Raw genomic sequence first — 23,427 nt, 5'->3', positions numbered from 1 at the left:
AGCGTTTTACGTTACTATTTTAGAAATTAGAACAAAGAGGTCATTGGTTACCTTGGTAACCGAGCTCTATAAGAAAGAAATTCTGTATTTAACATGAGACGGCTCACTTAATGTTATCTCAGCCAATTTTTTAGTAGTTCTGGGTAGAGATGGACAACAGGTGGCCATCTGCCCTGAGATGCTCCTTTTATTTTTGAGGTAGGGTCTCACTTTGTCACCCAGGTGGGAGTGCAGATCATGGCTCACTGCAGCCTCGACCTCCTGAATTCAGTGATCCTCCCACCTCAGCCTGCCGAGTAGCTGGGACTACCGGTGCACACCCGACACCCAACTAATTTTTATTATTTTGTTAGAGACAGGGTCTTGCTATGTTAGCCAGGCTGGTCTCAATGTCGTGGCTTCAAGTGATCTCCCCGCCTTGGCCTCCTGAGCAGCTGAAAGTATGCGTGGGAGCCACTGCCCCTGGCTCAAGATACTCTTCACCATGTACATTTTCTAGTTACCTTTCAATCATGTTTCTCAGCTTTAGTAATGCTAAATCCTTCTCAACTTTAGTAATGCTAAGTCTTTCTCTAGTAATGCTAAGTCTTTGTCCTTTCTTTTCTTTTTTTCTTTTTTTTTCTTTTTGAGACAGAGTCTTGCTCTGTTGCCCAGGCTGCAGATGATGCAGGCTGCAGGCTGAGTGCAATGGCGTCATCTCAGCTCACTGCAACCTCCGCTTCCCGGGTTCAAGTGATTCTCCTGCCTCAGCCTCCCGAATAGCTGGGATTACAGGCACGCATCACTGTACCCGGCTAACTTTTATATTTTTAGTAGAGACGGGGCGTCACCATGTTGGCCAGGCTGATCTTGAACTCCTGACCTCAGGTGATCTGCCCACTTCGGCCTCCCAAAGTGCTGGGATTACAGGCGTGAGTCACCGTGCTCAGCCTTCTTCTTCTTCTTCTTCTTTTTTTTAGCAGTTTCAAGCTTACTGAAAAGCTGTAAGGCAAGAACTGAGAACTCTCCATGTGCAGGCCTCCATAGACCCCACTGACGCGCTGCCCATGTCTGAGTGACGGTGTCTTCCTAGCACACCACACTTGCCATAGCCTGGTATTGCTTATAGCTCTGAAGTTTGCTTGCCACGGTACAGATGAAACTGTCTCCCAGGAGACCTGAAAGCTGCCCAACCTGTGTGGCAGGGGCATGCTCTTAAGGGCTTTTGCCACAACCTGAGGTAAGGCAGGCAGGCAGGCCGCCGACCCCTGGTGAGCTAATAGCCTGGCCACCACATTGGAAGGTAGATTCCGACTCAGGGTCATCTCTAGTTTTCACATGAACTTTAAATCAGAAGCAGGAACTTAGCTGAGAGGTGGAGGGGCCCTGGCTGGTGCTGGAGGTAGTGGAAGGAGTCACTATTTTATGGATGCCCTGGAGTCTTGACTCCAGGCACTTGTAAGATTCCGGAGCTGGATGAACAAACCATTTCCTGGTGGTAGGAAGTCGAGGTAAGGGGGTGTAGGAGGAGCAGCCCTGGCCTGCCTCACTGAGACAAGGTTGGAGTTTCCTAGAAGGTGGATGAGAGTGCCGATTGAAATCAGGCTGTTTCTGAAAAAAATCAGACTACTCATTTTCCTTCTACGGCATTGCGGTCACAGGAAGTTGCTCCGGCGTCTTGTGCTGTAGGGTTAACACAACTGGAGGCTGGTTTAACAGTCTCGCCTGTGCTGCTGGGTCGACCTTGCCTTCATACCGCATCATTTAGGATTTCAGTGACTACTGTTTACAATAGAGGAATCACAATAGAGAAGTATGCCAACGTGCTTCACTTCATATTGTCTTTTTTTTTGAGAAAGAGGCAAGAGTACTGCAGAGTCTTGGATTTAATTATAACATCTTGCCAAATGGTGGCTTAGAAAATATTTTGTTGTTGCATGAGGGAAAATATATTTCTGTTATAGATGGAACTGTGTCCTCCCAAAATGTGTGTTTTGAAGCTCTCCCAATGCAACTGTGTTTGGAGACAGGGGCTTTAGGGAGGGAATTCAGGTTGGAGATAGGGGCTTTAAGGAGGGAATTCAGGTTAAATGAGGTCATAAGACCAGGGCTCTTATCCAGTAAGACTGGTGTCCTTAAATGAGAAAGAGACATGTAAGGCCACTCTCTCTGCCATGTGAGGATGCAGCAAGAAGGCGGCCGTCTGCAAGCAAAGGAGAGAGGCCTCACCAGAAACCAACACCTTGATCTTGGACTTAGAGCCTCTAGAACTGAGAAAATAACTGTCTGTTGTTTAAGCCACCCAGTTTGTAGCATTCTCCTGTGGCTTCCTAAGCAGACTAACAAACACCCAACATGAACTGATGGCTTCGCTGTCTTCTGTAAAAATTGCTATGAGAGAACTTTTCACTCACTGTTTTATAGTTTCTCCCTCAGTTCTTTCTTCTCACATAGTCCCAATTCCAATTTATAGTTCATGGCCCAGGCAGAATCATTCACCACGGTGTCTCCTGGGCTAAACCAGCACCTGCTGTGCTCACTTCTTGACTGGCTCCTCATCGTCAGCCCTCTGTAGAAATTTCATTTCCTCCATGCCAGGTACTTCACGCTCCAAGCTCAGAGTCTGTTCTATCAATTTCATACACGTTCCCCGCCCCTACAGATGGGCAGGCCAGCACTGAATGGCAGGGTGTGGCTGTGCAGATGGAAGTGTGATCACTATGGCTTTCTATGTTCAGTTCCACAGACCCTCATGACGCCTCCAGCCTCTACTGACCGTGGTCCTGGCAACCTGTGCAGGCCATGGGGAAGGTCCTGACAGCCTGCGCGGATGGTGGAAGGGCGTCTGCGTCCACGAGGCTGGGGCTCCGGCAGCCCCTTCTCTTGGCTCCCAGCCTGGTGAGTTAATTTCCAGTCACCTTCAGGAGAAAGTAGGCGGTCCGCTTCAGGGAAGTGTTCAGTGAGCACACAAGCTCCCTGGCTCAGTTCCTGTCTTGCTGTGTTTTATTTTAAAATACTCAACCAAGTATTGTACTGTCATGGTAAAAGCTAGCTTACGCTGTACCCTTGGTTTGTCTTCTAATGCATTTTCCACGTATGTTACATTAAGATAGACTTGCCAATGAAAAGAATACCGTTTTTAAAATGTAATTATCTTTGCATGATTTTCCAAATTCCTCAGTTGGAAGGGGTCTGGGCGGAGAAGTGTAGCCGGTGGCCCTGGGCTTTCTGTCTGCCGTGCCTGCCAGGCGAGCTCAGGTGGCCATGCCTCCAGCCTCGGCGGTTTTTCCTGCTATTGCAACGAATGCAGTCATATTCCCAAGCTTCTCGCACTTGCTCCTCATGCTGGAGTCTGCAGCTGTCTGAACCCTGGGAAACAGGAGCATGTAATCCTACCCTCAATCAGCATGGAAGTTCCCCTCTGCAAAGGTCACAAATGCAGAGCTCACAGCTGCTGCTGAGACACAGAAGGGAACTGGGAGTTCCATTAAAAGCAAAACAAAGGCTGGGTGTGGTGGCTCACGCCTGTAATCCTAGCACTTTGGGAGGCTGAGGTGGGCAGATCCACTTGAGGTCAGGATGAGACTAGCCTGGGCAACATGGCGAGATCCTGTCTCTACCAAAAATACAAAAATTAGCTGAGTGTGGTGGTGCACACCTGTAGTCCCAGCTACATGGGAGGCTTTGGCAGGAGGATAGCTTGAGCCTGGGAGGTTGAGGCTGCAGTGAGCCAAGACTGCACCACTGCACTCCAACCTGGGTGACAAGGTAAGATCCTGTCTCAAAAAAAAAAAAAAGAAAAAGAAAAAACGAAAGAGACTTTCGTCTATCTTTTTGAAGAAAAATTCTTGTAACCAAAGGCAACTATAAGTAAAACATCGCTTCACGCTCTTTCATGCTTTCAGAGAAAAAGGTGGCAAGGGGAAATCGTCCAAGACTCCCGGGATCCATCTGCAGGGTGTGTACACTAGCAACACAGCAGAACACAGAGAGACTTGGAAGCTTGTCTTCAGAGACACTAAGTATATTTTTCCTGGTGAGAGAATCAGTGCCCTACAACTACCTCTGTTCCACTTTCTTCAGTAGCCATAGACCCCCCCCTGAAGAGGACACCCCCTCCAACAGGCACCGCCAGGCAGCCCTGCCTCGAGACCCAGAGGCACCGAGTCACATCAGCTCTGCAGCTCTGCAGACCTGGCTCTCGCTTGATGTAGGCCTGTATGCTCCAGCCCAGAACACAAAAGAAGACATCCATGCAAATACCATTAAAAGTTTATTGTTTTATTTCAATATTCAGGAACAGTGTACACTTTCCATTCAGCCATCGTCACAGCACGTGCTGTTTGGTGCGGCCACGTATGGATGGCAGAGCCGACCTCAGCTCAGCCACACAGAGTGTTTCTGCTGAAAAATTTGGGGGTTTGTGTCTGGAGTTTTGTTCTTTGTAACCCTCTCATCTTCGAGGCTATATATTAATAGACATGATATTAAGCCCACATGAAACATTCAGAATTAGAGTGGGATTAAGAAGACGCGTTTTGGCATCACGCTGACTACTTCTCGTCTTCATCCTCGGGGAGGGTGATGCCAGCGTGGGGCTCTTTGGAAGGCCTATCACGGGTGCGCTAAAATCAAAAGGTGGGTCAGTAGGTTAGGGAGGGAGGAGCAAAAGGAGATGTCAGCAGGTGTTAGGAAGGATGTGGTCAGAAGAGCTCTTCTCTGTCTCCACAGGGCCGTCTGCTCAGCCCGTGTGTCTCGGTGAGTAATTCGGGAGCAGGTGCACGCCTGTGCCTACTCGCTACGACGCGTCTTCTGGGAGGAGATGGATGAGCCGGTTATCTTCTCAGGGAGGGTTAGTGCTGGCCACTGTGCACTGCCGCTGCCTGCACGCCCCGTCGCCGTCACAGCCAGTGTCTAAGGGTGACTGGCGCGGCTGCGAGGCTGTCCAGAGGACTCCTACCCTTGTGCTCTGAGTGCGCAAGTCTTCCTGGACTCTCCAGCTGTGGGCTCTGGTTTGGAAACGAGGTTGTTCATAGAGGCTGCTCTGGGGCCACCATGCAAGGCAGCAGTGACGTCCAGAGGCCACCTGCTTGACATCTCCATCACCAAATCTCCAGGAAGACCCTGTCTCCTGTGTGAGGCCATTGCCCAGCCCACATTTGCCTCCTTTTCCTCCCTCTGCCACACGCGAATTCAGCTAATTGGGGTGTGTGGGCAGCCACGACCTGGGGGCATGCCCCGCTCTCTGTGCTGCCCCACGTTGGACTCTAACAGCTGCCCAGCCCGCATGTCACATACCAAAAGCTCCCACATGTAGTAAGCCACTCCTTGACTGTCTAATCCTGTTAGGAAAAATGAAGTCTACTTTAGGAGGTGAGAGAAGGACAGAAAAAAAAACAAAGGAAGCTTGGATGTCCACAGTCCTCTCTGCCGCCCACGTCCTCTGTCTCTGCAGCTGTGTGCCTCCATCGCAGTGCCCAGCAAAAGCGCAAGGGTGTCACAGCCACGGCGAAAAGAAAGTCCAAGGGTGGAGGGGTGAACGTGGAGGGACGTCTGTGCACCTGGCACCCTGAAGACCCACGAGCGTCGGGGGGCACACTGTGGGGTAAGGAATGCGACCTTCACACAGAAAGTGACAGTTTGAACTGTTTTCTGTTTTCATTTGCTTCATTTAACTGTTGGCCAGAAATTGCCGGTAGGCTGCCGTGGGCCTGACCCTAGGAGGTGCACAACTCCACAGGTATTAGGGGAGGGGTCATCTGCTCTAACTAGGTAATGGGGGCAAATGGGATTAAAGTTTTAAGGCAGTTATATTAAGAAGCTGAGGACAGGATTCCGGAACCAGGTGGGTTTTCAGCGTCTAGCCATGGGTGATCCAGAGCGACTATCTCTTCCTCCCTGAAAAGGAAGAAAGAGGAGTTAGGACGAGAGCGCCGTGGAGTCCTCCCACACCAGCATCCCTCTGCTGTGGTCCCAGGTGGGTGCTGAGCCCCTGGGTGTCTCTCATCTGCTAACAGAAACGGCACCACGGAGAGTTCGTCTTTTCATTCCGTTTCTCCCGACCTCCCTCAGCAAATGCTAATTGAATTTTCAGTTCTGTGAGAAAGATTCTCTGGCATCTGATTCCCAGGCCCCAGGGAGGGGTGCCTGGCGTCACCACGCTTCTGTGCCACAACACTGCTCTTCTGTGGGTGAAGGTGTAACCGCTCATTGCTTGGCTTTGAAGGAGCACTTCGTCTCTTCAGCCAGAGATTCCAGAGCGACTGGGGGAAACTGCCAACCACAACAGGAGCAAGTTCCTTTTCGGAGGGACCCTAGCACACCCCTTGCTGCACGCACCAGAAAAGAGCAAAGCCACATGTCCGTCCCTGGGGACGTCCCTCCTATGTGCCATCTCATCTGCCACACCAGACAAATCAAATGCACAGGGAGCTTTGTCTGCAAACTTTGACTTGAAGGGGTCTTAAAGCCATGCATTTACATGTTTGCGGGACAAATAATTTCGATGCTTAAGAAAGAGTTGGCAGCTAATTGAAATAGTGCACAGGTGTGCTGTGGCCCACAGTGTGGAAGTAGCCAGGCGTGGGCACCCCTCTAGAAGGAGGCACGCGTTGGTCACACAGAACGTCATTTAGATTGACAAAGCAGAACTGCACTTTTTCTGCATTGAAATTTTTATTCAAATTTTAGTCTCTCTCCTTGGGTTTCCCCTTTTATGAAATGATCAGTTTTGGTGAAGAGTCCCCAGAAAGCAAGACAGAGAAGAAATATGCTGTTTACCGTGGCTGATCAGCAGTGAACTAACACTGTCCTCGTCTAAATCTGTGGCTTCCACACTGCCCAGTAAATGAATAACCGGAGTGCGGACGCCAAGAATCCTTACAAATAACGCAACTAACAGACCAAGGTGACAGTTCTGACTTCTTGGGGGGTTTTCCAAGTACATACTTAGCATTATAAACAAGCCTCTATGTTGTGGTTAAACAACTCACTTAAGGGATTTTTGTTTTCACAAGTGAAAACGTTTGTGAAATTCTCGCCTGCGAAACTGCCTTAGGAACCGTCTAGTGAGATTTCCCTCCCAAGACAAGGGCTTTCTCACATACCGCGGAGGCCTCCTGCTGGCCTGGGGGCTGACAGGTGCAGGGCCCTGCCCTTTGAGGGCCAGCCTCTCCCTCAGGAGCGTGGGTTTTTCCTGTTTGATTCTGGCTTAACTTGAACATGCCTGGCATCGGAGCTGCCCTCTGGAGTAGCCCAGAAGTCAGCACGCACCTCACCTTTTGCTGCATTTCCAAGAGATCAGCCTTTGGACTTCCTGGAAAGCGGTAGAACCATTGTCCTGTGAAACAAAGTGCTTCTGTGCTAAAATGGAGCAAGTTCCCTACAGCCTCTGGCAAGGCGACCCACTGAGATACCCTCTTAACTTTCTTGACGCTCCCTTTCGACATTGAAAATGGTGGGCATGTTGGTTTTACTTTTTATCATTGAACCTACAATTTGTTGAGCACTGACCATGCCGGAAACCCATTTTTCCCCATTTTCTCTTTTGTGCTCACGGCACCCCCTGGAGTAGGTGTTCGTATCATCCTCTCTTTACAGCCCAGGAGCCAAAGCTCAGCCAGCCCGAGGGAGCCAGGATTGGAGCCTGTGTGGATGCAGCAGTCACGCTTCTCTGTATTATGTGTCATGCAACTTGGAGTCGCATGATCTAAGCATCTGATCTGCCCTGGGCTCAGGTCAGGATAAGACTGAACTCACAAGGTGAGGGTTAGACTGACCTCCTCTCTCAGGACAGGAAAAGAACAGAACCTACTGCAAAAGGCAGATACTGTTGCCTCCACTTTGACGCCTCACAACTCCACAGCAACACTACAGGTGGGAAACCGTTCACATGTATGTTCGTGGAAGTTAACACACATGGAAACAGGAGGCCCCTATGATGTTCCGATGTGGTTTCCGAGTGATGGGGTGACCTGAATAGTTTTTTCTACCCAGTTCCTACCGACGATGCTGGACTTCCAGATTTGAGTCTTTTCCTCTCACTACTGATTTCCAACAGCGCCAGAAAGGACAGAAAGATGGTAAAATGACATTAAATGCTATGAAGTTCCTGTCCTCTCCACCTGCCTGCCTCTAAACCCCTCATTTCTTGGGGAGCTGTGATTTATTAATCTATTGGAACTGCTCCAAGTCAACTCATTCAGCCATACGGCCATAGTAGGCCAGTTATGAACTTTTTATGCAGTAAGATTTAATTACAACCATATGATTTGCAATTTGCTTTGATACATTGATGCTTCCCTTGAACTCTACGGAAATTAAATAATTTTTAAAAGCTGCTTACCAAAAAATTCAGGGAAAATACTGAACTTATTTAAGAAAACACATGCGTGTAGTACATTGGTTATATCTGTACACCGTAAACATGCAGATCTAAATGCAGCTTTCTGTTCCTCAGGGTGGTCTTGGTAAGCTCTGGCCTTGCAAGCATTTCGAGTGACTGGTTGTAAGCCTTGCATATATTGCAAGGAAGTATTTGCTAAATGGGGCCCCTCACTCATCTGGGTCATCCCATCAACTCTGAGCCAACACTCAACTCTCTCGGTGTGTCTAACAGTCCTTAAGCTGGTAGTGGAGGAATTAGTTATCCAGATGGGATGAATCCGTGTTTCCCAGGTGAGCACGGTGTCTGCAAAATCATCACAACTGGCAACACCTAGTTCACCCGTGGACATTCTGACTCCGTGAGCCTGTGGCAGAGCCCAGACAGGGGTCTGGGCGTGCATCCCGGGCGATTCAGAGGCAGGTGAGGTACTGGCCAGGTGGGGCGGGGCCGTCCTGACTGCAGTGCTGGGTTCAGACGCTGCTCCCCGGGGAGCCTCATCTCCGCCCTCTTGTGGCCACACCCCAGAACTGCGGCAGTGTACAGCATGATGGCCCTGAGACTTGAATACTTGGAGAATTTATTTTCTTACTCAGAATTTACGTTGAGGAGTGGATCCTGCTTACCACTTTATCTGACATAAAGCAAGTAAGCAGCTCAGTTACTCACCGCTCACTTCATATGTTAAAAGCTTTTCCTAAGACCGGCTATCCTTAAAATCTTGGGCTGTGCCATGAATCACTGAATCAATGAGGATGTTACACACCAAGAAAGACCCGCCTCTCTGCACCCGGGGGAGGACCCCAGAGGCCTGGTCTCCTCCAAGACGAAAACGCAAACGCAGGTGCCTCGGGGGGACTCCCAGGCCTTCTGGCTTCCGGTTCTCTCGCGGCCCTGCCTGGAGCTTCATGTGCCTCCCCTTTTGCTTCACCAGAGCAGCTAAGAGTTCCGGGTTTTCTGGGTGACGTTTAACAATAACAAAGGTGACTGCTTATCTAAGGAATCCGAGCCTCGCACCTGCCAGCGCGTTTTGTGTTTGTCACTACCTTTTACTTACACAGCGATTTTGTGAGCTAAGTGGGTGGGTTACCTCCATTTTACAGATGAGAAAACCGAGGCTCAGAGACACGGCTCACAAACAACGGGCCTGGCATTCGTCCTGGGTCTGGTTCCAGGTCCTCATGAGCCAACGGGCCACTCCCCACTCCCTGAGGTCTCCTGGGCGTCCCCTCCCGTGGCTCCAGGGATCTCCCCCAACACCCGCGTCTGCTCGGTTCCTGCTTGCTCTCTGAGGGCTGCAACCCTGGGCATGGGCAAGTTGGATTCCAGCTGGGCCCTGCCCTGGAGTCAAGCTCGGCTGCCTGCTCCAGAGCCCCTGCAAGCCCAGGCACAGCCCTTCCTCAGGGGCCTCCGGCTCCACACGCATCTCGGAGGAAACCCGCGCGTAAATGCGAGTGGGCAGTGCCACCTGAGCCCCTGCACGCCCGAGGAAACCGGCGCGTAAACGCGAGTGGGCAGTGCCACCTGAGCCCCTGCACGCCCGAGGAAACCCGCGCGTAAACGCGAGTGGGCAGTGCCACCTCAGCCCCTGCACGCCCGAGGAAACCCGCGCGTAAACGCGAGTGGGCAGTGCCACCTGAGCCCCTGCACGCCCGAGGAAACCCGTGCGTAAACGCGAGTGGGCAGTGCCACCTGAGCCCCTGCACGCCCGCTGGGCCAGAGCACGCCCGGGGTACAGTGCGGCTGAGTCAGAGGCGGCAGCCGCCCTTGTGCTCAGCTCAGCTGGGGAGTCTGGGACCCTTTAGTCCCTGCTCAGTGGAGCTGAACAGAGGGTACCTTACCAGCTTAAAAATTCTGGAAAGCGTGCCCTGGGCATCGACTCCCTTGAATCCCTTGTGAGCCAATTTATAGTCGGACGCTCTGCCTCCGTAGCCAAATCCTGGTTTCTGCCCTTCGGCCCCCTGCAAGAAAAGACCACAGAGCTCAGCCTCCACCTGCAGTGCTGGGCTGAGCCACTGGGAGCTGCCACCAGGGCCCCGGGGAAGGGCCCAGGCCCCGGACTGGACTGGTGAGTGGTTCAGGAGCCACGGGCCAGCACCGCGCTGAGGGGGTGGGGGCGGGAGAGGCTGCTCCCCCAGGTCTACCAGGGTGTTGGCCGCAGAGAGAGGAGCACTCTGGTTTGGGCGGAGGCTCTCTCATGAGATAATGCGGCCCAAACACACATATTTTAAGGATCTAAATCGTTTAGGGAACAGTTGCTTACCTTTACGCTGTGGGGTGTTCAAGAGAAGATTAGCAAACATCAAGCAAATCAAGGTAAGGAGGCTCCTGCCTACAAGTGTTTGGAGGACTCGGACCCTGGGGTCTGTGCGGTGTGTAGGTGCCAGTCCCTGGAGGCCCTGGCCCGTGCCCTTTCCTGGGGGCTCCTTTTGCTGATTGATTGCACAGATTGGATTCTGGTCACACGGGCCCTGTGGTTCTAGGATTTGTCTGGGAAATTAAGAGTCCTTGGCCTTAGTGAAATGTTGAGCCTCATATCTTTTAGAAAGTTTTGAGACAAAATCCTGAGCTCTCTCCCAGGCGTGAGCAGGAGTCATTCTCCCTTGGCCATAGCTCGGACTGGGAGCAAGGCCCTTGCCAGGAGCCCGGGGCTGCTGAACTGGACAGAGGGAGGAGGCAGGCCTGGCTGGCACGGGGGGCAGCCGCATCCTGGCAGCAGCGGGACAGCGTCTCAGCTCCCCCACCTCCCATTCCCCTAGCACCTTTCTAGCTCCTCCAGCTGTGTGGCCTTGGGCAAGGGCAGGAACCTCTCTGAGCTTCAGTTTCCTCATCTACACAATGGGGTTGTGCAAAAACACAAGCCATTCATGGAGATGCCGCTCCTCAGGTGGAGGCTGCCAACTCTGGGCTTTGGTGCCAGCTGTTGTTATGGAAGAGCAGGCTGCCCTGCCCTGGCCTCATCAGCCCAGCAGCCCCTCTGGCTTCCTCATGGGCCGTGTGACCTCAGGGGCTTCCTGACATACACTGGTGCGAGTGTCCCAGGAGCAGCCTCTGCTTGCTACTGTGCTGTCTTCTCAAGTGGGAACTCCACTGCAAACACGGGGAGGAACGGAAGGGGCTCGCTGTGGAGTCTGGACGCGGTGGACGGTAACACCCGAGGGCGAAGTGTCCTCCCACGGTGGGTGCACTGTCTGTGGGAAGGCCAACCGCGCTGTTAGCTTTTCAGGGTGGCATCTTGGTTGGTCTCGTGAATCTCTACTCAATGGACAGGGTCTAGACTGCACTTTATGTTTTGCCAACAAGAAATCAGGGAGACTCGCCTGGTGCCCTCTCCTGAAGACTTGAGACCAAACCAAACTGTCCCCCTCCATCAGCCTGCAGCCTTTTTTTCCATTTCATTAAAGTGTTTTAGGACAGGGAGGACCTTAAGCAACCTAGTCCATCTCTTATTTAGAGGTGAGGAAGATGATGCCAGAGGGCTCAAGGCTTCCAGAGCACCTGGCTGCACCCACAGCCTCTGCTGGGCGCTTCCCACCCTACATGCTACTTGTACAGTTTTCTTTTCATTCAACCTGTGCTTGGGAGCGAGCATGGCCACTCAGAACCAGGCAGCTGCTTTTGTGTGCACAGTTGATTCAGGGGCTATCCAGTGAGGTGAGGGACAGGGGATGTGTGGCAAGAAGGTCTAAGCACTGTGCATGAGGGGACAGCCAGCCTCGCCCTTGCGTCCCAGAGGTTTCCAGGTTTGCACTCACTCCCTGATGGCAGAGGGTGCGGGAGGCCAGGTTGTCAGCCTGGCTCTACATGGCAGAATGCCGCTTCCCCTGCAAGCGTTACGTCATTCTGTCTTAGTCTATTGCTTGTCTCCAAAAATAAAGAGTTTTCGAGAACTAAATCCGGGGATTGACTTTCAGATTAATAATCTGCTTGGTCTTTCCTCCTTTCAAATCCTCAGTCATGTTTATCTTTGGGCAACCTAGAATGTACCGGGAAACATACAACACAGTTTAGAAAGAGAAAGTGGGGCTCTCCGGAACTGCAGACAAGGAGAGAGTCCTGCGGCTCTGGGAAACAGACAAGCAGACAAAATGCAGAGAAGCGTTTTGCTTTGGAAAAAAGAGAAATTCAACAGACATTAGTAGGACCCCAAAAGGAGAGATGCGGGGAAGAATGCAGGGGTCTTTCTTGTTAGCTGCTGGGCGGAGTGGCCTGTGCACGACCCCCCATCGCTCCCCGTTCAGGGAGGATCCTGCACGATGGCCCCAAAGTCCACTCCTAGGAAATTAAGAGCAGATGAAGCAGTAGCTAAAATAAGATTTCTGGGTCAAAAATGAATTTCATTCTTCTATCCTCTTTGTCTCCTGCTGGCATAGAAAATAAAAAATTAATTGTGAGTACTAGTCCATGTACATTTGCTACGTGACTGTCATTATTTTGCAAATTCATTAGGTCAGAAAAAGCAAGTCAAATATGCATTAATAGGAAATGTTTCAGTAAATATCTTAGTTCCTAATTCAGTTCAATCACGTGTGGGACTGAGGTGCGATCCTCATGGAATCTTTTCTCTGCCTTTCTCTCTAGGGTCCCGTCCCTTCCTCCCTCTTTCCCACCTTCTTTCTGTTTTCTTTTCCAGTTCTTTCTTCCTGTTCTTTCTGCTGGTTGTCTTTCTTTTAAAATGTATTCATTCATTTATATGATGCTTATTAACTGAGCAGAAGGTGTAGATAGGCTCTGTTGTAGAGTATGCGGGCATTGCAGTTTTGGAGACAGACACCACCTGTCTACAATATGTTGGTGGTTATTCCTCCATTTTATTTTAAAATTAAAACTTTTATACAGTAAGAATCATATCTGATATTTGCTAGTAACTAAAGTCTATAAGTTTGGTTAGAATATAATGATTGACATTTTAATTTGGCTCAGACATCAAATTCGTTCACTAGAAATTTCTGATTGGCCATTTTAAACCTTCCTTGAAAGTTTGCTTTCAGCATTAACAAGCCTAAAATGCCTAAGGAAGATTTTCTGGATGGATTGATATCTATGTTTTTTATTATTAAAACACATACAAAACAAAAATCTTTGGATTAATGAGGTTATAAATCCAGCAACTCTATCTAGCCTATTTTTCTATTCATTAGCAGAATCATTTTTCCAGTGTCAGCATCTGGGGTTACTGAGATGGGCCAGCCAGTCCCACTTCCACATGCGGGTTCCTGGGACTTGTTTCTCGCATTGGTTGTGTTGGAAGAAGTTAAACATGTTCTCGGACATGGTATTGCTCCCTCTATGGGAGGGAGACCAGTCACGTCTCCTGGGAACCCTTTGGGAGAAGATGGTCTGGCCTTGCAGGGCCAGGTCCCAGGCACAGAAGCAAGAGACCAGACCTGCCGTAAGGGAAGACCACGTTTCATTTTCCCAGTGGAAGAGAAGGCGGCCCGATCCCAGCTGTGGGCAGAGAGGTCTTGAGAGGAGAGAAAAGGGGGCCAGGAAGCAACCGAAACAGAGCAGAACACAAAAGCCGCGGGGCTGAGAGGACCGGGATGGAAGAGAAAGCCGATGGAAGTGCGTTCATCACCTACCCAGCTAAATCTGCTCAGGGACAGTCCTCTCCCCTGCGTGAGGAAGACAAAGAAACAATGACATGGTGGTCAGTGAAGGGAAAGTCCTTTCAATAAACAGGAAACACAATGAAAGCCCGGTGGAGCTGAGGTGGTAAAAACAGGTTCCACCCGGAGCTCCGAGGGGGCCGCAGGCTCAGGGCCCCAGCAGCTGTGCAGCCGTGGGAGAGGCAGGAGGGGTGCATGGATCTGCCGACTTGTTCTACTTGGGAGCCGCAAGGCAACACGTTTTGGGATGAATTCAGGTAGCTCTGAGCCTAGCTCTCTCTTTGGTACGTTACAGGATTTTAGAGAAGGTCTATCAGGAAAGTGATGACTAATCAAAACATTCCAAGGTCTTACCTTTCCCTGCGATGGGGGTGGAGTGCGAGGCGTCACCTGGAAAGACACAGAGAACCGTGGGCTGCAGTGGGAGCCCTGTGCGGCCGTCCATTTCCTAACGGGCACCTGCCTGCTGAGGGTGGCCAGCACCCAGCACCGTCAGAAGCACCCGGGCCCCAGCCTCCCCATTTCTGTCCTAGCTGGTCAAGAAGTATAGACCTGAGACTGGAAATATTCTAGATGGCGCAGATCCTCCAGGGCACTCAGAAAGTGCTTCAGAGAACGGAAAACGCCTCCCAGAGGCTCCGTAGCTGGGGAACGGGCCCACCCTGGGACACAGGGATGACGCTCACCCGCCCTCATCGATGGAGGCGGTGAACTTTGCCTCACTGTGAGCCCTTTCAGGGGCTGGAAGCAGTGGGTCCTCTGACATTCAGAGCTTCCGAGGGGATGCCCCCGGGTCTGCAGCTCCTAAACGCACTTATCAAATACGCCCATAAAATGCTGCACTGAGATCTTGGAATTAGAGGCCTGTGGTTTTATTGTTTTTAATAGCCTTCGTTTTGCACGGCACTTTTAGGTTTACAGACAAACTGTGCAGAAATTAGTTTCCACACACCCCGAACAGTTTCCCTTATTAGCAACACGGCATTAGGGTCTCTCGGTGCCATGCATTCTATGGATTTGGACAAGTGCGTGCTCTTCAGACACCACTGCAGCCTCAACAGAGCAGGTTCACTGCCCTAAAAATGCCCTGTGCTCTCTCTGCTGCCCCCTCCCCACGGGCAAGAGCTCTCTATAGGTTGCAAAGCCTGTGTTTTCAGGCTAAGCGTTACATGGGAGTCTAATCTCGAGAAGTGAGCTCTCTGGAGAACGCACAGTGCAATCCGTGGTGGGAAGTGCTTGTTTGGAACTCGCGATCAGGTGCGAGGGGTGAGTTCCCTGGCCAGCCTTACCCTGATGAGGGCCCCGGTGCCACCCCCGAACATACGAACGTCCTGTGTGCATGAGAGCAGCGGCCAGCACCCCTCCTCCCCTCATAGTTGCTACCTCTTCCCACAGATCGTCACTTACAATGTTCTTGAAGAAGTGGACTATGGGGTTTTCGTCTTGAGTCCGGCCGTGTGACTTCTGGGGCAGGGAGCCGTAGTGAGCAGTTCTTGCTGCGTGGTGTGAGTCCTGAAAGACAGAGGAGCAGTGACCTCAGCACAAGTCCAGAGTCCCTGTGGCTTGTCCTCCTCAGGGAAGCTGGATCTCTCCTCCTTTGTGGTCTGGATTTTTTAAGGGCTTTCTACTAGGAGGCTGCGGTTGAGCCACCAGACACACCTGGAGCAGCTACGGGCTGGCAGCAGCGGGTTTGGGTGTGCGACTTGCTGGGCAGAGATTTCTGTTACCAACTTAGTGGGTGGTTCTCATGAAGGTGCATAAGCAAATAGAGGCGACGTGACCGTAATTCAAGGGGGATTCCATCTGAGATAGGGTCAGGTTCGGCAAAGCACTGAGAGAAAAAGATTACTATCCACAGGCTTCTGGGTTGAATACAGGAAAATGCTCGGGAAAGACACACAGAAAAACACGACAGCATGAGGCAGGCAGCTCATGGGCTTTGACGCAGCTGTATAACATGAGCTGGTCTCCACTTCTCAAAGTAAGTGTCTCACGCCACCCTGGCACTGGCCTGATTTGGGACGATCACTTCTACATCTCGAGTAAGAGGGAGTGGAGACGGAGGAACGGCTGGGCATGAGTGCCCTGGGCTGACTGGTAATCAACAGAACCAGAACATTCCAGGTCGGTAGAGATTGCACAGAAGATATGGACTGGTAAGCGCTGCGAGAGTTTAGCTCACAGCGGAGGGAAGGGAAGAGCCACGCACCCAGGGGGCAGGGGACGTAGGGGTCTCAGGGGACACAGGGATGCTGCGGCGTTTGCGGACTTCATGCATTGTCTGCTTGGCTCTCGGCTCGACTGCAAAGGCCCAACAGCAGTGAACACGCACCAGGCAAGAGGGCTGACCACGAGTTCTCAGAAAAGCAAAGGAAAGGGACTCAGGAGGAGCTTGTGAGATTGATTTTGTCAATTTCCCCCTCACTTTCTCACTGTGGCTCCCAGATCCTACTTGTTCCAAAACAGCCTGCATGTAAAGAGCCCACACCTCAGGCAGGATCGAATTTCTGGAGGTCAGAGGAGCTCTGGCCCCAGCATTCTGGCTGCGCCCCGTCAACACAGAACACAGCGGAAGCAAATCAGTTAAATACACTGAAGTCAATTGAAGCATTTCCCTCCAGTCTCTCGGCTCTGTGCACATTGATTGGGAGGACCCCTTGTTGTTCAGAAGACAGTTTTGCCACCAAAGGCCTAAAGTGCGCTTCTCTGGGATTTACAGTAGCGCACAGAATGGTGGAATTCAGTGAGTGACAACTGCATGCTGCAGCCACAAAAGACAATGTTTGCAGAGTGTGCCGCGTTTCACCCAGCACCAACATTGTTCATCTCTGTGGCTGAGCCCAGATGGGGGTCTCCACACGGCACACATCAGGTCTGAAGTTTTGCTGGCACTGGACTCTTTCTTCTGCCCTCCTTCCCTACTCGATCCTCTTCAAAGCAGCGGTTCCCAACATTTTTGGCACCAGGGATGGGTTTCATGGAAGACAGTTTTTCCACGGATGGGGATGGGGGAATGGTTTTGGGATGAAACGGTTCCACCTCAGATCATCAGGCATTAGATTCTCATAAGGAGTGCACAACCTCGATGCCTCAAACACGCCGCTCCCAGTAGGGTTTGCTCTCCTATGGGAATCTGGTGCCAATGCTGACCTGACAGGAGGCAGAGCTCAGGCGATAATCTCACTCAACCGCCGCTCGCCTGCTGCTGTGCACCTCAGTTCCTAACAGGCCACAGACCAGTACCGGTCCAGGGCCTGGGGGTTGGGGACCCCTGCTTCAAACGTTTCTTGCCCTCACCCCCAGACTACTAACAGCTTCCCTGCTGCCTGTGAGGCTCCCTGCCCTGCCCATCCTTCAGGGGGAAGCCACAGTTCTTTGTTCCCTGGGCCGTAATGTGAGGAGGCTTCCTGTCCACCTTCCCAGCGTTCAGCACCCAGAGCAGAGCAAGCTTCCTGAAACAGAAGCAACGCGGATATCCCTCTCCTTCCAGTGTCCCGTGGCCGCCCTTGCCCACAGCGGGAGCCCTGTTACTCTGGGTGCTTCTGAGGGCCCTTCGCTCTGGCTGCAGTCCTGCCAGGAGCCGGACCCCCAGCCTTACCTCTCCTCCCACCTGCTCTGGCTGCTGAGCATCCATCCCTTGCCCTGGGTTGTGCGCCTATGCCCTGGCCTGGCCCATCTTCCATATGGACGGGCTGTGTATCCCCTGCCCTGGGCCTTGTGCGGGATCCTTTCTGTCCACAAGGCCCTTCCTTCTCCCCTGTCTGGAACCTCCTTAGGGCCCAGGGCAAAGGCGTCTCCCATGCACGGGGCCTGCTCAGCACCGCGAACTCTGTTTTTTGCACCCCTTGCCCGTGGCCTCCCCTGTGACAGAGTTGCAGGCACAGCATGGCGTAACCATGAGCTGCTCGTCCCTCTCTGCCCTGGGCCTCATTACTTCCCAACTAAATGCCGGGGGCCAGGCATGGTCCACGTTCTGAAGATACCGCAAAAGTGAAGCAGACAGAATTCCTGCTTGAGAGGTTTTGAATGCATGAGGAATGAAAGAGGGATCCCATTTTGGCTGGGCGTGGTGGCTCACGCCTGTAATACTAGCATTTTGGGAGGCTGAGGTGGGCAGATTGCCTGAGGTTAGGAGTTTGAGACCAGCCTGGGCAATATGGTGAAACCCCGTCTCTACTAAAATACAAAAAATTAACCAGGCTTGGCGTTGTGCGCCTATAGTCCCAGCTTCAGGGGGCCGAGGCAGGAGAATTGCTTGAACCTATGAGGTGGAGGTTGCAGTGAGCTGAGATTGCGCCACTGCACTCCAGCCTGGACAACAGAGCAAGACTTTGTCTCCAAAAGAAAAAATCCCATTTTATCCCTTGGATTTCTTAGTAATCAGCACTCCATATTTTACTAGTTGTTTTTCCTATTTTGTGCCCTCGTTGGTTAACGATTCTCATTCCTGGTGAGACTGTCAACCTCTCTCAGACACAGAGCGCAGCTCCCAGACTCTTCACAGAAGGCCACTGGTGCTCTGCATGTGGCCGGCACTCCAAGGCGGGTACCCCTCTGTTTACTGACACCTCCACCTTCTCACACACAGAGGAGTGGAGTTTGCGTGCTCAGTTTTTCCTCCCAGGCAGGTGCTGTGGGCCTTTGAACGTGAGGATGTCAGAAGGGCTGGGGACATTGGAGTCCTAATAGAAATCCCTGATCCTTCGTATTCCAACTCATTCTGTCTGTGAATAATGCAAGAATCCAAGGAATCTTCTGATTCTCCTTGTGTCATGTAATCTTTTATCGAATATTTCTCTGTGTTCAGTCACCAGTTGTATTTAGTCACCACTAACCAGCCTTGTACCTTCTCCTCAAACCGTCAGAGAGGGAGTGTAAAATTATGAATCAAAAAACAAAATGGTAGAGACAGGAAATTGTTTAAACTTTAAGACGTACATCTTTAAGTGTTATGTCTATCAGACGAAGTTACTTGTTAGCTTCTACTCCAATGGGCTGAAATCACTGACACAGCTCACAATCTAGGGCAAGCCACGCTGCCCTTGGTGTTCGGGTAGCATTTCTCCACTTCTCCACTTCTCCATTTCTCCACTTCTCCATTTCTCCACTTCTTCACTTTCCATTTCTCCGCTTCTCCACTTCTCCGCTTCTCCACTTCTCCATTTCTCTACTTCTCTGCTTCTCCGCTTCTCCACTTCTCCACTTCTTCACTTCTCCATTTCTCCACTTCTCTGTTTCTCCGCTTCTCCGTTTCTCCGTTTCTCCGCTTCTTCGTTTCTCCACTTCTCCATTTCTCCACTTCTCTAGATGCTGAACTTTGGATTTTGAGTCACAGAAACATCATTGACCTTTAAATCACTCATCCTGTGATTAAACTAGAAAAATGCCTTAACCTTTTTAAGTTTCTAAAGAAAAAACTTAGGCTTAGGTCAGGATTTTAAAGAAATGAATACTCAGTCATGCTATGCAGATCTCAGAGGATTTTACAACTTACCATGTTGTCAGAGATTCAATGGAGAATTACATAGATAATACCTCACATGTGAATTAGGAATACCAGCTTTAAATGATAAAAGAAAAATGATATACTTTTGTGAGTGACTGTTATAATGAATATATTGGTCTCTACACTGGTGAGGAAAAGGTAGTTTAAATCTTTTGAGGTACACATGGTGTTGGTAGATTTTATTCGAGCTCTTGGAGTTATTATCACAGTCAGAAAAGTCTATGAAAAAGGTAGTTGGTTTATTGGTGGTCCTCACAACGAAGAATGCAGTGGGCATCAACTATTTGTTGAATTAACGTGTAGGCTGTTTAGTTCACTTTTAATACAGAACTGACACTGGTCTTCAGTGAATGGAATTATTATCGTGGGATCATACACATATTTCGGTTATAGATGCATTGAAGAGTGACTGAACTAGGACTCTGACTTGGGCTTTTAGCCATAAATCATTAGTTGCACAGATAATTTGAGGCAGTCTTATATTTGTGTTGTTATACCATAGTTGTAATGACCTATTACTAAAAGGACATTTAGTCAATTATATGTCTACATACAAGTAATGAACAATTAAAAAACAACATTAAAAATTATTATATAGAATAGCATCAAGGAAACAAAATATTAGGTATACATTTAGCAAAAAGGTACAGAGCTTTAATGCTAACACTAGAAAATGCTGGTGGAAGAAATCAAAGAGAACTTAAACAGAGAGACATACTGTGTTCATGGATTAGAAGACTCAACACAGTAAAACTGTTGATTCTTTCCCCAAATTGATCTACAGGTTTAATGCAATTCCTGTTCAAATTCCAGCAAGGTTTTGTTTAGATAGAGAGGTGGATTCTAAAACTGTATGGAAATCCAAGGAAGCAAAAATAGCCAGACAATTGTGAAAAGGACACATAAAGTGAGAGAAACGCATCACCTGGTTCTAAGATTGACTATGCAGCTATGGTAACTGAGGACCTGTGGTATTAGAAGAAGGACAGGCACGTAGAATAATGGACAGAATGGAGTCCAGAGACAGACTCACCCAAATCTGACCAGCCAATTCCTGGCAAGGATCATTCAATGGAAAAAACTGTCTTCTCAACAAACAGCATTGAAACAGTTGAACATCCATATGTTAAAAAAAAAAAAAAGAAAAGAAAAAACCAACCCCAAAAAACCATTTTAACCCCAATCCACACCTTACACAAGATTGAACTCAAAATAGATCATAGATTATTATCCGTGATGTAAAACTATAAAATTTTAGAAGTAGCCACAGGAGAAAAACCTTCCTGACCTGTGAATAGACAACAAGTCCTTAGACCTGACACCAAAACATCATCTATAAAAGGAAAAATGGATAAATTGGACCTCATCCAAATTTAAAAACTTTTGTTTTACAAAAGACACCATCAAGAGAATAAAAAAACAAGCTACACACAGAAAGAAAATATTTGCAAATTACGTATCTACCAAAGGACTTGAAAGCAGAATCTGTAAAGGACTCTCAAGACTCAACCAGAAGAAAACCATTTGGTTTAAAAACGGACTAAACACTTGAATAAACACTTCAGCAAAGAGGACGTAGGGAGGGTGAACAAGCAGATGAAAAGATGTTCGACGTCATCATCAGCATCAGGAAAACACAAATCAAAGCCGTGAGGTGACACCGCACCGTTAGAATGGGTGACACCGCACCGTTAGAATGGGTGACACTGCACCGTTAGAATGGCTGAAATAAAAAACGCCGACATTCCCAAGTGCTGGTTAGGATGTGGAGCCACCTGAGCCCTCATGGATTACCTTGGGAATGCGAACTGTCACTCCTGGAAACAATTTGGCAGTTTCTTAGAAAGTTAACCCTAAACTTTCCATATGACCCTGTAATTCCATTTCCTGCTTTAAATACTAAAGGATAAATTACATGTTTTTGGAAACGGTTTTTATAATGAATATATTGGCCACCCATCTTTTGAGGGAACAGTAATTTAAATTTTTATAAAAACTTATGTTTACACAATAACCTGTACATGAATGTTCACAGCAGCTAAACTCACTAGATTTCACTAAAAACTGTCAACAACCCAAATGTTCTTGAGAGGTTGAAGGGGTAAACACACCGTGTTGTATTCAGGCATGAAATACTATTTGGCAATAAAAATACAAACTCTAGATACAAGCAACAGCCTAGAAGCAGCTCCAAGGAATCTTGCTGAGTAAAAGCCACCATTCTAAAAGGTTTTATACTGTGTGATCTTATTTCTATGACATGCTGGAAAAGGCTGACCTATATTGGGGGAGGTCAGAGCTGGGGTAGGGAATGGGGGGAAGGTGCAGTGTGGACCACGAGGGAAGGAGGGGTGGGAGGTTATGGGGTTGTGTGTCCTTATTATGACGGTAGCTACACAAATCCATACGTGCATCACAACTCATAGAACTGTACTCCCAAAGCAAGCCCATTTTGTTATTTTGTGAACTAGAATAAGGTCATTTAACATGATCTGTCATTGTAGAGCCAGAAGTGGAATTCATGTGCGCATTGTTTCACTGTGCGAATTTTCGGATTGGCCGTCTTGGGTCTCCCCTGAGAGCGTTGGCATCTCCTGCCTCGGGGCTCCTGCGGGCTCCCTGACCTTTGCCTAGAGTGTGCTCCCCTTCCAAATGTCTCTGTTTTGGGAAAATATAGCCTCTTTTGGCTGCAACCCTCATCTGGCATTGGATTGTCCTTTTTAGCTTTCTGCAAGCATCTTCCCTCTTCAGCTAGATTTTAATCTTTCAGAGGAAAAAAGAAAAACTTCTGTGGGATCCCCAAAGCTTCTGGCATTTGACTCGCACAGTGGAGCTCAGCAAACAGAAAGTGGCCAGAGGAACAAAAGTCCTCCATGGCAGCCTTGTGAAACAGCTTGCTGCAGGGAGCTGGGAGGCTCCAGCCTGGGCCTGACACCACCTGTGCGGCCTTGAGCAAGTCCCTTGGGGCCCTGGGGCTCTGGTTCCTCATGGGTGAAATGATGGGACTGAAACAGAGGCTCTCCGAGTGTTCTGTTCTAGAATTTTACTAAGAAACCACCTTGGAAAAGTGCAAAGCAAGCGAGATCAGTCTCTGCTGAGCTTCCATATTGGTTGTTTCCTGGGACTCCAGACCTGGGTTTTGGTTGATGTTCCTAAAGAGCTTCTGTGCTGAGCACAGGAAGAAAAGCACAGGAACACGCCTCAGGGTGGCGATGACCTGGGGCAGGGGACTGCGTGGTCCGCGTGGACGGGTGCTGCATCTGAGCCACTTTTTAAAAAGTAAATTTTTTATTGGGGTGAAACACACATAACATAAAACTTACCATTCTAACAATTTTTAAGTGTGCAATTCAGTGGCATACATCACATTCGCACTGTTGTATAACGTATCACCGCCATCCCTCTCTAGACCCTCTCCAGCTTCCCGAACTGAAACCCGGTTCCCATGAAACACTCACTCTGCATCCCTGGCCCCGCATTCAAGTCGCTTTGTCTCTATGAACTGGGCCACCCTAGGAGCCTCCTCTGCATGGAGCCACGCAGCGTCTGTTCTCTGGGGATGGCTTAGTACACTTACCGCAGGGCCCTCCAGGCTCCCTGTGCTGCAGCCCGTCAGAATGCCCTTCCACTGTTAGGCTGAACGACATCCACTGTACTGTATGCACGGATTGCTTTCTGCTCATCCATTCACCCTTCTGGGGACTTCTGGGCTGTGTCCACATTTTGGCTGTAGTTCTGAGTCACCTTTTAAGTGACCCAGGCTCCCCCGAGCGACGCCGATCTGATTTGGCCATGACATTCCCATGCCCTCGGGTGACGCACAGAAGAGACGCTCAAACGCCCCACCCTTCTTTCCCCAACAGCCTGCCCTAAAGCTGCCTGGCGGAGGCTCCCTTCTTCTTTGAAGGAATAGCAGCACACAGCATTGGGACACTGACGCCCTTTTGAAG

General features: G+C 49.8%; 2 protein-coding genes across 7 annotated transcripts in view; one reads left to right on the top strand and one right to left on the bottom strand.

Moving 5' to 3' along the window:
• The window catches only part of ZNF236 (zinc finger protein 236), a 129,323-nt gene extending 123,956 nt beyond the window's left edge, over positions 1-5,367 (top strand). Inside the window, exons 33-34 of the transcript XR_004228588.1 lie at positions 2,718-2,877; positions 3,885-5,367. The gene's annotated coding sequence lies outside the window, so the exon portion shown is untranslated. The remainder of the gene's footprint in view (positions 1-2,717; positions 2,878-3,884) is intronic.
• The window catches only part of MBP (myelin basic protein), a 154,441-nt gene continuing 135,253 nt past the window's right edge, over positions 4,240-23,427 (bottom strand). For 2 of the 6 annotated variants that reach the window (XM_023224780.3, XM_023224782.3), the window contains 5 exons: positions 15,379-15,483; positions 14,326-14,361; positions 13,945-13,977; positions 10,204-10,323; positions 4,240-5,877 (listed from right to left, as the gene is read on the bottom strand). In XM_023224780.3, the coding sequence (XP_023080548.2) occupies positions 5,833-5,877; positions 10,204-10,323; positions 13,945-13,977; positions 14,326-14,361; positions 15,379-15,483 (339 nt within the window). In that variant the 3' untranslated portion in view covers positions 4,240-5,832. Of the gene's footprint in view, positions 5,878-10,203; positions 10,324-10,625; positions 10,633-13,944; positions 13,978-14,325; positions 14,362-15,378; positions 15,484-23,427 lie in introns of all 6 variants that reach the window. The other 4 variants (XR_002734235.3, XR_002734236.3, XM_023224783.3 and 1 more) reach the window with 4 other exon arrangements.

This window comes from Piliocolobus tephrosceles, chromosome 18 (genome assembly GCF_002776525.5).
Source record: "Piliocolobus tephrosceles isolate RC106 chromosome 18, ASM277652v3, whole genome shotgun sequence".
NCBI classification, from domain to species: domain Eukaryota; kingdom Metazoa; phylum Chordata; class Mammalia; order Primates; family Cercopithecidae; genus Piliocolobus; species Piliocolobus tephrosceles.
This window is presented reverse-complemented; position numbering and strand designations above follow the sequence as displayed.